General features: G+C 52.5%; 1 protein-coding gene across 5 annotated transcripts in view; it reads left to right on the top strand.

Moving 5' to 3' along the window:
* Positions 1-13,261, top strand: part of TTC13 (tetratricopeptide repeat domain 13) — a 1,871,796-nt gene that overhangs the window by 1,220,514 nt on the left and 638,021 nt on the right. For all 5 annotated transcript variants that reach the window (XM_069606893.1, XM_069606895.1, XM_069606894.1 and 2 more), the window contains one exon: positions 7,919-8,051. In XM_069606893.1, the coding sequence (XP_069462994.1) occupies positions 7,919-8,051 (133 nt within the window). The remainder of the gene's footprint in view (positions 1-7,918; positions 8,052-13,261) is intronic.

The following is a 13,261-nucleotide window of genomic DNA, read 5'->3' as shown; positions in this document are numbered from 1 at the left end:
TGAACAGACAGTAAGGAGAGCTGTGGGGGAGAAACAGCCTGTTAATAGGAGACCCACTGTTCCCCCATTCCCCAAATTAGACCATCCTGCCCAGCAAGCATAATGAGTAAAAATGAAAAACTTTTCCTCAGGAATAAATTAATGTACAGAGTAATATCCAAACATATCCCATTCTATGCATTCAGAATGTTTGCTGGTGAACATTGAATGATACACCATTCTCCGCTGGTAGCATAGATGAGGGAGCAACTCCTACCTACTACGCTTGTAGTTGGCCAATTCCAGTCAAAACTGCTCTTATTTTAGTTGGGTTGGGGAGAGGGCCGCATTCCAGCACCACAGCCACTATTACTCGAAACATTACATAACGGTGGGTATTTTAAAATGAGTGCATTCCATGATGGCCGCCTGCCGGGGATAAACCTGCCGACGGAGCACCTGCGCCCCGGACTTGGGATTTGCCCACCACCCGATACCTAGGCTTGCATGTGCATCGGCAGGAGTTGTAGAGTAGCAGTGGTGCAGTAGTGCACCCAGCGAGGCAAAGAACTGAGTGGAGGTTCGCTGCTTGCGGTCGGTGTGGCCGCCCTGGTGGAGGAGCGGGCCGGAGCCAGAGGGCGCGAGAGGCTGTCGTGGCCCCCGCTGGAAGATCTGCGGCCCATCGGAGCAAGAGGAGGAGGGGCCGCGGAGGGGGCGACTCTGCGCCGGACTAGTGGGGAGTGTGTGGTGGCTGTTCTGCCCCGTGGCTGCCTTGGCGGGGTGATTCGGCTGCAGCGCCCTTGGTGTTGGTGAGGGCTGGGATCCGAGAGCGAGGGGGCGGCCGCGGCCCTGGTGAGCGGGCCCACGATCTGCCCGGGCGGAGGAGGAGCCACGGCGGTACGGCACCGGGCCGAAGGGGGACGTGTGGCGACCGCCTAAATGATGCACTGTGGAGCCACGGTGAGGAGGAGAGCACCCGAAGGAAGGCTGGTGTGGAGTGTGGCTGGCCCCAAGACGGGCGGCCATGGCGCCGAGTTCTTGCACCCCCTCCGAGAGGAGCCTGTTGTTGGAGGAGGGGGTGTCCCTCCGGAGATAGCTGGAGGAAGGCACCAGCTGGGCCGAAAGTCGGAGGGGCCAGCTTTGGAGCTGGCTGTCAAGTTGGAGAGGGGTGGAGGCCAGCCCCCCTGCAGTTCGCGGGACGAGGCTGGCAGCGGAGGCAGAGGAAATTCACTCCCCGGTGTGGGAGACACGGAGACACACAGCAGCCTGAAGGTATGGAGCGGGGTCTAGCACTGGGCCCAGAGGTGGGGGAGAGGCCCGCAAAGCAAACTTGCGTAAGGAGGGGGCCAGAGCACTGCTCAGTTTCGGCTGTCACAGGGATAGGCCTTCTGGACCACCGGGGCCTCGAGTGGTTTGCCGGCAAGAGGGGCGTGACACAGGCGAGCTCCGGCTACCCAACAAGAGTGTTTTCTCAAGAGGAGCAGGGACAGGCTACACCTGCTATCCAGCGGGACTGCCTGGTGGACCGCACGACAGTGAGGAAGAAGTGGGAGACACTGGAGTGAGACCTTTGGGAAAGGAAGCGCAGGAAGTGAAGCAGAAGGGGACCAGACTCTCAAAGGTTCCAGGAGTGGCCGCCTCGGGCCTTGAGGAGAGGGACTGCAGTGCCTAGGGACTAATATCAAGCGAGCGGACCCACGCTGAGATGGCCGCGAAAAACAAAGGGAAGGGAGGGAGAGTGCCGCAAACCCCTGGAGACGCCCCAGGTACTCTCACCACTATGTGGCCGATGCAGGAGTTGAGGGAGACGGTCAGGAACGCGAGAGAATGCTCAGAAGACGCTGATACACCACTTGAAGGGGGGAACTCAGCCATGATCTCGAGGCAGGACTTTTGGGGAGAGATGCTTACACTGCAACCCAGTTTAACAAACATTCCAGGAACAATTTCAGCTCCTGCGAGCAGACCTCAACTCGGCCCTTTGGGAAATCAAGCAGGAATTGCGTCAGCAGGGGGAGCGAACAGACCTTTTGGAGAGAGGCTTGCAGGAAATGGACAAAGTAGTGACGGCCAACAGTGAGGCAATTGAAAGGATCGATGTAGCCACGCAAAACCTAGAGATCCAGATGGAGGACATGGAAAACAGGTCTCGAAGGATCAATATAAGGATTAAAATGTTGCCGGAAACTGTCCAGGACAAGGACCTAAAAGGAGTGGTCCAAGATATCTACGCCAAGATTCTGGGGGTGTTCCCCCTCGGATAAAGTGGAGCTAGAACGTATACACAGGGGGGGCAGAGGTGCTATGTCGAGGCCTAGATATGTCCTTGCGCCATTCATCAGGTATTCCCAAAAGGAAGCAGTCCTCCAAGAGGCAAGAAAGGAAGAACCAATAATGTACAACGAGCAACACATCATACTGTTTCAGGACTTGGCGAGTAGCACTCTGATAAAGAGACATCAAATGGGCCCGGTTCTTAAGGCGCTCAATGCCAGGGGGGATCAGATACAAATGGACCTTCCCTTTCGGATTGGTGTTCGAGTGGGGGGGGAACGCAAAAGCGGATAACTATGCTGCAGGAAGGAGCGGCCGCTCTCCACTTGGACTTGGATGATTTCCCCTCTGGGGCTGGGAAACAGCCCGTGACCGGTGGGCCGGGACCAAAGCCTTGGGCCTGGACAAAAGTGGGAGAAAAGAGGCGGGGAGCGAGGCTGAGTGGTAAACCATCCAAGGAAAGGGATAATAATCACTGTGGGGTAATGGAAGGGGATGCACAGGAGGGAATCTGAGCCAAAAGCGATACAAGGGTGGTGGGCCATTAAGGGGTATCACTGGCGGGGGGGTAGTAACCATCTACGAATCAGAAAGGGTGGGTATGCCTGTGGAGTTGGGGGAGAGGGTGGCGGGAAGGGCACACCCTTCTAGACGGGGGGAGGGGTTGGGGAGAAGGGGATGCGTAAGGGTATGCAAGTTCATTCACGGGGGGGCGATGGGAGGGAAGGGGAGGGAGGGGGGCGGAGAGTGCAGCAGAAGCTATGTACAAGGGCATGGCCATGGGAAGCAGAGATCTACCCCAACTGGAGGGAGGACAGGAGGATTCAAGGGGAGGCATTCAAAGCTCTTCACTCAATGAGTATTGTTACGGGTGGAAGGAGGGGGGGGGGAAGGCAATTTGGAAACACAGACAGGTTAATCCGCATTCAAGTGGTTAACACATAATGTGGGGGACTGAACACCCCCGTTAAGTGGAAAAGAATAGAGCAATTCACGAGGTAAGAGGGTCTAGATATTTTGGGACTACAGGAAACGCATCTCAAGTAAAAAGACCAGGGACACCTAAAGCTACGGGGGTTTGGCCAGATCCTACACGCATCAGGGAGGAGTAAATCGGGGAGAGTAGCTCTAGCTATCAAAAATACAGTAGATTTCAGAGTCACGGAAACTATAAGGGATAAGGAAGGTAGATGCATCATAGTCAAGGGGACGCACCAAGACAGCCCATATACCCTGGCGGTGGTGTATGCCCCAAATTCAGGCCAGGAGCAGTTCCTGGGGCGGGTTCTGAGGATTTTGGAAGACAAGGCCTGGGGGCAAATAATTTTGCTGGGTGACCTCAATATCACGTGGGAGAGGGGAAGGGACAGGTCGGGGGACCTCACAAGAGGATGGGGGCGGTGATATCAGCAGACCTTAAAGAAAAAATAGGGAGTGCAGGGCTGAGGGACGTGTGGCGGGAACTGAAAGGAGACGAAGGGTACACTTTCCTATCCGGGGTCCATGGGTCTCAATCTAGGATCGGCTATATTTGGGTCACATCGATCCTGGTGGGCCGGATCCGGGAGGTAGTGACAGGCCCCATTGGTATAGCGGACCATAAAGTGGTCTCCATGAGGATGCCCCAAGGTCATCGGGAAAGAGGGATGTGGACTTGGAAGTATCCAAAGCACCTAATTAGAGACCCAATCATCCGCCAAGACATAGAAGAAAAGATCAAGGATTTCTTTGTGCTCAATAAAAGGGGGGACACAAGGGATGAGACTAGGTGGGATGCTTTCAAAGTAACGCTGAGGGGGGGGAATTAATAGCAGTAGCAGCGCAGAGGGGAAAGCAACTGAAAGTGCTGGAAACGCAGTTGGAGGAGGAAGTTGAGAGAGCGAGATAGGAAGCGGGGACAACCCCGATTAGGGCGTCCATGAAGAAATACCATAGGGCATTGGGGCAGCTAGAGGTCCTGCGAACTTAAAAGGCGGAAGGGGTGCTGCTTAGCGTTCGCCAAAAATACTATGCCAAAGCAAAAAAGGCAGATGCACTACTTGCGCGCCTATTGAGGGGAGCCCAATCTAGGAACTCTATCACAGCCCTAAAAATAGGCTCAGGGGAACGGGTTACACAGATAGGGGACATACAGGAAGCGTTAGTAGAGTTTTACAAATCTCTCTACGAGTCGCAGGAACCGCGGGCTAGCACACAGAGTTTTTAGAAAGAGTGAAGCTGGGAAAGGTCGGAAAGGAGGCACTGGAATCACTTGATAGGGAGATCACAGAAGAGGAAGTGAGGAGGGTGATTTGTAGTTTACCACCGAACAAAGCACCAGGCCCGCACCGTTATACTGTGGCGTTCTATAAAGCCTTTGCGACTGAGCTAATACCGCACCTGATGCACCTCTTCAATACTTTTAGGTTAACAGGGAAAATAACCCTGTCCATGGAGGAGGCCAGGCTGACCCTTATTCTGAAACCGAATAATAATCCTGAAGAGAGGACGTCCTATAGACCCATTGCATTGATTAATATAGATGCAAAGATATTTAAGAAGATCTTGGCTAATAGGTTAGAGGGCTTTCTCCCGGATCTGATTCACCCGGATCGAGCAGGTTTTATAAGAGGCCGACAGACGGCGGACAACATCAGGAGGGTGGCCCACTTGGTGGAAAAGTTTCATAGGATGGACACTCCCGCGGTCCTCCTATCTTTGGACGCAGAAAAATCGTTTGACCGTGTGGAGTGGTCCTTCCTGTTTAGGACTATGCAGAAGATGTGCATCGGCAGGGAATTTTTGCGTTTGGTTCAGGCCAACTACCAGACACCAACTATGAGGATAGCGATGAATGGGGCAATGTCTAGGTCCATTGGATTGAGTAGGGGCACCAAACAGGGCTGCCACCTGTCCCTGATGCTTTATGCAATTTACCTGGAACCTCTTTTGCAAGCAATTCGGGAGGCGGAGGGGATACGGGACATCCCATTTGGGGGTGTGGAGCACAGGGTGGCGGCATTCGCTGACGATATGCTGCTCACAGTGACGGCTCCGAGGGAGTCCATACAGGCAAGCTGACCTCTGCTGTAGGACTTTGGGGTAACTTCCGGCTTGAAGATAAACGTGGGAACATCGGACCTTACAATCGGGGAGTCAGGAGGCATTGAGGGCGGCTACCCTATTCATATGGAGTTCGGGTGGCATCAGGTATTTAGGAGTGAAAATTACGCCGTCCCTGGCAGGTTAGTACTCAGCCAACTACCCACTGTTGCTAAAAGACATCAAGGGTGATTACCGTAGGTGGAGGGGCCTCCGCGTTTCTGGCTGGGCAGGATGGCAGCGGTTAAAATGGTGACCTGCTGCGCTTGCTGTATCTCGTTCAAACAATAACCCAAGCAGTTCGGGCGGGCTTCTTCAAGGAACTGGGATCCCTGACCAGAGATTTTCTGTGGGAAGGGAAGAAGGCACAAGTTAGTAGACAGTTGTTGATGGCACTGCCTCGGTGGAGCCCAGGTCCCGGGTGAAAGCGAGGGCGATCCTCCCAATCGCAGCTATGACAGTAATAGCGCAGAAATGGAGGAGTATGGAGGTTCCCCTCTTGCAGGACTTACTGCGGAAACTTTGGGACAAGTGGGCAACGTACGCTATGAATAACAATGTGCAATCATTCGCAAGGGACTGGGAAGAAACTCTGGCATTCCTTAAGTATGACTTTCGAGTTGGGTGGCGCCCTCAGCGCTTGCGACTACTGGATCTGCAGTAATCACCGGCGATTGGTTCATGTACGTAATGGATCAAGGACCAGGCTAAGCTGCCACCAGGGGGGGGCGGGGGGGTGGGGGAACGTTGGGAGACTCAATGTCCTTGCCACGAAAACACTAACTTTGGCGATCGGTCTATGGGGCAATGGACTATGAACACAGTAAAGCTGCCTTCGGGGGGGGGGGGAGTTGGGAAATGTAATTTTGTTGTTCTAAAACAAATAAAAAGATGTTTAAAAAAATATGAGTGCATTGCAGCTATAATTATGATGTCATCATATTCTTAATGCAGACGCAAGAGACTAAGCACGTTTGTCCTGGCTGTGGCCCTTCCCCATGCTACATACTCAGTGCAATAATAGCCCACTGGCTTTCACTGCAGTAGAAAAAAGATTATTTAAATTAGGCGCTAACACCTTTTCAGCACTTGCCTGGATTTTCCCTTCCCCTTATTGAACTACTTGTTATATTTGTCGCTGTTGTAAAAGTGAGTTTTTCCATTTGGAAAGAAACGTTCTCTGTTTGAGGCCTAAAATCCTACTCTGGCATGGGGTCCCTTTACCCCCCCCCCCCCTCCCACCCCCAACCGGTTTACTATATAAGTCGTAATCTATGGACTTTTCAGACAGTCAGACACGTCATGTGCTCCCGGAGATACGTTAAGTGCCTGGATGTTGGAGTAAAACCTAGTTCTTCCGCATGCAAGACTAATCGAATAAGGGTTTTGAGGGGAACAACGCATGGTGGCAGCCCTTTTCTAACCCTGGGAGGGCACTTTTTGCTGACTCTGGAATGCACCTACTGGCAACCGCCAATGTACAATCCATTGCAGAGTCCTGCAGTTATATATGGTTCCTTATTTTTATTATCTTTTATTACACGGCGGTGTTTGTGTACATGAAACAGAAACGACCCTATATGGTCATGGCGCTGCCAACCTTAGACTACCAGTGCAACAGCAATGGACAAAACTAGGTAGCACTGGTTTCTGAATGAGGCCTAAATTCAGACTTTAATCTACACCTTGGGTTTGGCTTGGAATACTCCTTGCTAGTGCAGACATTTTGACAAGAAAAAGCATACAAGTAAATTTAACGCTACTTTTTAAAAAATCGGGTTTGTTTTGGTTTATTTTTTTTATATGAAAATAGTTTAAATATTTAAGTGGAACTGTCAGCTGTGCCAACATGAGAAATGTACATTTGCTTGTGTTGCCAACTCAGTCATCGCCACCTTCATGTGAAGTTAGTGGACACTCCAGGAAGCCTGGCATCATTTAAATTAGTTCATAATCCAGATAAAAACAAGGGTTGCTTCTTTTTTCAGGTCTCAAACAATTTCTCAATTTTGAATTAATTAGTGCAAAGGATGAAAACATGAAAACCTTCTTACTACACCGACAGAAGTGGCTACTGCTGTTGAGTGGAATTATCACAACAGTAGTCTTGGAATTCATCTGTTTAAGTGAGTTCAGCCATTTTACTGGTGTGGCTTGCTTTACAAATCATTAGCAAACAGATTTCTTAAATTGTTTACACTTCGCCCCAGAGGTTTATTATAGCTGACATTATGAAATGAAGATTGTACACAGATTAAGCTTTAACTGCTGAGAACTACAAATTGGCTATGGCATAGGCATCCAACAGAGAATTAGGAATATTTGCAGCAAAATTAAAATGTAAATAAAAAAATGATTTAAACAAAATAAAATCCATAACATTTGTTTAATACGAAATCCTAGATTTCTAACCACACTGCAGCTTTTTAATCAAACACTTTGTGTGTTTATGTTCATAGATTAACTGCATTTTTTGGATCATTTTTAGAAGTAAACTTGAAAGTATAGATCTAACTTTTTGAACACTGCACGTATATTTGAGGCGTTTCCTTCTTATGGACTGAAAGAGTTTTTTATTTTTCAGCGATGGGGCTTGCAACGTTGGAAATAATGCAAGCCATGCAGCGAACATGGATGAATTCTAAGGTTCGGATGAATGGGAAGACGAGACCTATGCAGTGGAGAGATATGTTTGACATAGCTGTGAAATGGAGAAGGTGATCGAAAACAAAGCACATTCATCTTCTGTTTTGCAGCTCGTACATGTGCAAATTTGAAAAGTAAACTTGGAGGGTGGTTTTGTTTACGGTTTTGAGATCTGAAGTTCATAATGAAAAGAAATTATTTGAGGCAAGGGATATAGTATACAAATTATTATTTTAGGTCCCTTTGCCAGTAGTTTAATGCAGCTGGTAAACACGCTGCTGATTGCATTTGTCTACAAGGGTGCCTGTAAGGCAGGCATTTAGTTAGTAGTGGGAGATAAGGAAGGTACAAACTAATTTGAAAAAAAATGCTTTTTTAACCAATGGTATTCATTTGCTGCCATTTTGACATGGAACTACTAACATTTGATTAAGTATAGAGTTTGAGTTTTCCGGTTATTCTTAGCTGATCTTTGTCAAGTTTTAGTTTAAATAGTAATTTACAAATGCAAAACTTTTTTTGCAAAATCTTTTATGGGAACATTCAAATTGAGTTATTAACCAAATCTGCAATAAATAGTGCAAGATATGTTGTACAATTTGGGTGTCAACATGTTACATAGCACCAACCTTGTAATATGCACTTTAGAACATACTTCCTTTTAATGAACATTGATTTGGGCTGGGCGGGGGTTGGGGGGGCAGCTGTTGAGCAGCCGGCATATGCAGACGTGAGTTTCTGCTGCTCGGCCGGGGCTGCTGATATCCTGAAGAAAGATCCTCTTTGCACCTTGGCTCACCCAGCAATTTTGCCATGCTGGGAATGTGGAGAGTCCCAACAAAATCTTCCAAGAACCCCAGAGAAAATCGGTGCAGCGAAGCCTGAGAACAGGCGGACCCCATGGCCACTTGCCAGCTCGGCCCTAGGCAGGAAGCAGACAAACAGCGCTGCACAACTGGACAGCCAGGAACCAGCAGAGCCTGCAGCCAGGCATAAAGAAGGACCCAGCCTGACGGGTGGTCTGACACCTGGGAACAACGCAGGGGAACCACTGCCCGAACCCCCCCCCCCCTGCTGCTGGGCACACAAACTAAAAAGGCACACTGCTGGAGGAACCCGGCCCAGCGGTGATGCGTGAGGAGTGCCCCGTAGCAGGAGAGAGGGATGTCCACCAACAGAGTCGGTGAGGCAGCGACTCTTCCCCCTCCCCCCCACCCCACCTCAGACAAACAAAGCTGCTGGGAACCCCGGTCTGGACAGCAGGCGGGGAGACCCGCAGAGTGAAAGATAGGAGGCGACGAACAACGGAACCCAGCCTGGGCCCCAGTGCAGCTCTGTAAAAAGCAGCCAATGCGGGCACCCGCAGAGGGAGGGCACCACCTGACAACGGGGATATACACTGGAGACAATAGCAGTGCAGGGCAACCCGGCTCCGGCGAGTCAAGTACATTCCCGTTTAGGCGAGGGGGCTCCAGTGCTTAACCAGGGGTGTGTGATTGTGGTCCCCCCACACCTCCACCATACCACAGAGGCAAAGTGAAGACTCACTCGATGGAGGAGCGGAACAGCTGTCCTCACGGAGAGGAGGGACTGGCAGAGTGGGGGAGAAAGGATGACAATGTCGCTGACGACAAAAGACCCCAATGCAAAATGGAGGAGGCAGCATGGTAACCGCGGCGGGGTCATGACGCTGGCAACCTGGGAGGACCCTCCCCCTGGGGAAAGGAGGTCAAGGGGCGGAACGGTGTCAGGGCGCCAAAACAGCCCAAAAGCCCGCGAAGGGCTAACAAAAGGAATGGGCGGGGTGAGCGCCTTATAAGCAGCAAGGCCGGGCTGCAGAGTCATCTCGCTAGTGCAGTGGGACCCTGCTGCCGACACGCCGTCACGGAAGGATTTCATTTTGGTTTTCATTGGAGCTCGTTGGAAGCAGCTGGTTTTGTCGTCGTGGTCGGGACGCGGAGTTCGTTTGCCTAGCAGTCCTGATTGCCAGAAGCGAACACGCTGCAGCTGAGCAGGGGAAGGTGCGCCCAGGACCAGGGAGGACAGCGCAGACCCCGCTCGGCGCTGCAGGAAGGCGGGGCTGGAGTCCAGGACTGAGGAGGTCGGCGCGAACAGACCCGGCTCGGCGCGGTGGTGAAGGCGGGGCTGGAGCTCAGGAGCAAGGAGGCAAGCGTGAGCAAGACCCCGCTCAGCGCTACGGGAATCCGGTGCAGGAGCCCAGGATACGAGGAGCGCCTGCAGGGAGGTACCGGGGTTACGTCTGGGGCAGCAACCCCATACCAAGGCTCCGGTGTACCCAAGTGGTCACCCGCGGGCAGGTGCCCCTGAGCCAGGTGCCGGCACACGCTGCAGTTGCCGCAGCACCAAGCGGGAACCCCGACCGAAGCGGAAAGGGACTCGGACAACCGCACAGACTTTCCGGAGGGCGGGCCACGCAGGCGTGCCCTGCAAGATCACGCTGCACAGCAGGCCTCTAGGCAGCAGCTCCGGGGTGAAACGCCCACTTGCAGGGAACGGCGAGCCGGAGGAAGGGGCCGCTAAAAACACTCAATAGGACGGGTGCAAGCAGACGAGCTGCAAGGGGTTGAGAGAGGAGTAAGTCAAGCATGGGAACAGCAAAAGGCTTCCCAGGAGGGGCAGGAAGCAGGCAGCTGGCACAACAGTAGATCCACAACTGATGGATCTGGCAGCCTTTTTAGAGATGGCCAGGGTGGCAGCAGCAACCCACGGGCCGGACTGGATGACAACGATGGTAGCCCAACCGAGCCAAGAAGGGCCCGGACACAGCCAAAGGGTGGAGAGCTCACCTCTGATGTTTCAGGACAGTGCCAGTGAGGCCACAGGGGTCGAGGTGGAGATTCACAGCATGGAAGAAGACGAGGAGGCGGAGGTCCAAGTGAAAAAAAGGAACAGGACAATGACGGCAAAGGCTAAGGCAAGCAAGGAACAGGCCAACAGCACCAAGAGGCCGCGACAGAAGGGGAGGGCGCAGGAGGATGTGGCCTTAACGGCTCCTACACCTGCTGAGGCTCCAGGGAACCAAGTGAGCCCACCCAGCACTCCTGTGACCAGAACGGTGGAGGTCGCTGGGGGAGGAACCACATCCCTGGAGATGGTGAAAGGTATGGTGATGGAATGCATGCAAGCATGGGGAAAAAATGGGCAAGTGCCAAATGTTATTGCTAATGCTAGTATGTTGGAAGGGATGATGAATAATGGGGGAGCAGCAACTCAACCCGGGACAGCCCAGGGCCTAGAGGGGTCATGGTGCGGAGGTAGGAGTCAGGGCTGGTCTCAGATAGGGGGGTAAGTCAGCTGCCACAGAGGAGCGGGATGGATCCCACCTGGGGGTTTCCTATCTGTCGGGCTGCCTAGCGTGGGTCCACCTACCGGGGGCGGTCAGCAGGCGCAGACGGCGGGCACGGCGGGGATGCCAGGGGGACAGGAGTGGTGGAGTCAAGGGCTGAGGGCTCCGGTTAACACAGGGATGGCCCAACCACCCATAGCGGGGGCCCCAATGGGGCCGCAGGCGGCCCCGAAGGAATGGGGGCTGGGGCCAGGGACGGTCATGCCAGGGATGCAGAGCACAGCACAGCTTCCAACAACAGGCCCGACCAGCAGCGATGCAGGGGGAGTGTGGGGCCAGACAACCCAGTATGGGAGACCAATGCCAGGGTTCGCACCAAAGCGGGCAACAGTGAATTCCTTGGTATGGCATATTCCATGGGCGGTCAAGGAGAGGTTGTGGAGGAAGGAATTTATTGACATCTTCGACTTATTAGGGATTGTACCCATGGGGGAAGGGCTGAAAGAGCTGTCCGAGAAGGAGAAAGAAAAGCGGGATAGAGAGTGCACCAAGGTGGAGCACTCCATTAACAATTGGCTCAAGGCTTACAGGATGTACATGTCAGTGATGTTGGAAAGGTATCCTCAGGATGCGCTAGCAATGATAGCTTATGAACAATATGTGCATGATTTGTATCTGAAATATGGCGACGTGGGGTGGTTGGAGTATGACCGTGGTTTTAGACTAAAAATGCAGATATGGCCAGCAATGTCATGGGACGAAATGGATGTCGGGGGTTACATGGACAAGGTAGTACCCTGCAGGGAGCCGGAGGACAAGCCGCAAGGGGAGAGGTCCCAGGCGGGGAGAGGCAGAGGGGGGGGTACACAGCGGGGGAGGGGGTCCTTTCGCGGGACCTCCTCCTGGGTGTATCGGGCAGCAGCCCACCAGGGGGAGCAAGAGATCTGCTGCAGGTTTGCAGAGGGCTACTGTGCCTACGGGAAGACATGCAGATACAAGCATCAAAGGGGTGGCAGCACTGGTCCCCGCAAAGCCACCCCAGGCGAGGCCAAGCTCAGGGACAGTAGTAAACCTAAAGAAAAAACAAATGTTGATTGAGATGCCGGTAAAACAATGCAATGTGGGGGAAATTGTGAATGACAAACGTGTGATTAAAGGGACATTACCCACACCAGTTAGCCTCCTGGCCATGACTCCCTTTCTGAATATTTATCACAACAAGGCGGATGCGAAGTTGTTATGGCAAGGGTTCAGGTGGGGCTTTCAGATCCCGGGGGCGGGTAAACAAGGGGGGAAGGAGGCGGGCAATTTACGGTCAGCATTGGAGAAACCCAAAGTGGTTGAAAGGAAGGTGGGAAAGGAGGTGCAACTAGGGAGAGTGGCAGGCCCATTTCCGGCACCACCCATGAGCAATCTGGTGGTGTCCCCACTGAGGTTGGTACCAAAGAAGGAAGAGGGCCAATTCCGCCTGATCCACCATCTATCCTTCCCCGAGGGACAGTCTGTGAATGATGGCATTCCTGAAGAGCGGTGCAGGGTACAGTACGCCTCCCTGGAGGATGCGGTACAAATGGTGAAAGCAGCAGGGGAAGGGGGGCTGTTAGGGAAAGCAGACAGTCAGCTTTCCGACTGTTACCAATCCACAGAGACAGTTACCACTTGCTGGGTTTTAAAATAGGTGACAACTACTACTACGACAGGTGCTTGCCAATGGGTTGCGCTATTTCATGCGCATATTTTGAGGCATTCAGCTCCTTCTTGGAATTTACAGTGAGGCTGGGGAAGAAGGAAGGGGGAATATTGCACTACCTAGATGATTTCCTCTTCATTGGGAGAAAGGGGACAGAGGAGTGCAGGGCCCTGATGGAGGAATTTCAGGGACGGATGGAACAGTTGGGGGTGCCTTTGGCACCAGGGAAGACCATGGGTCCAGCTACAACATTGACATTTCTGGGGATTGAGATTGATTCGGTG

This window comes from Ambystoma mexicanum, chromosome 4p (assembly GCF_040938575.1).
Source record: "Ambystoma mexicanum isolate Mex_15411 chromosome 4p, UKY_AmexF1_1, whole genome shotgun sequence".
NCBI lineage: Eukaryota > Metazoa > Chordata > Amphibia > Caudata > Ambystomatidae > Ambystoma > Ambystoma mexicanum.
This window is presented reverse-complemented; position numbering and strand designations above follow the sequence as displayed.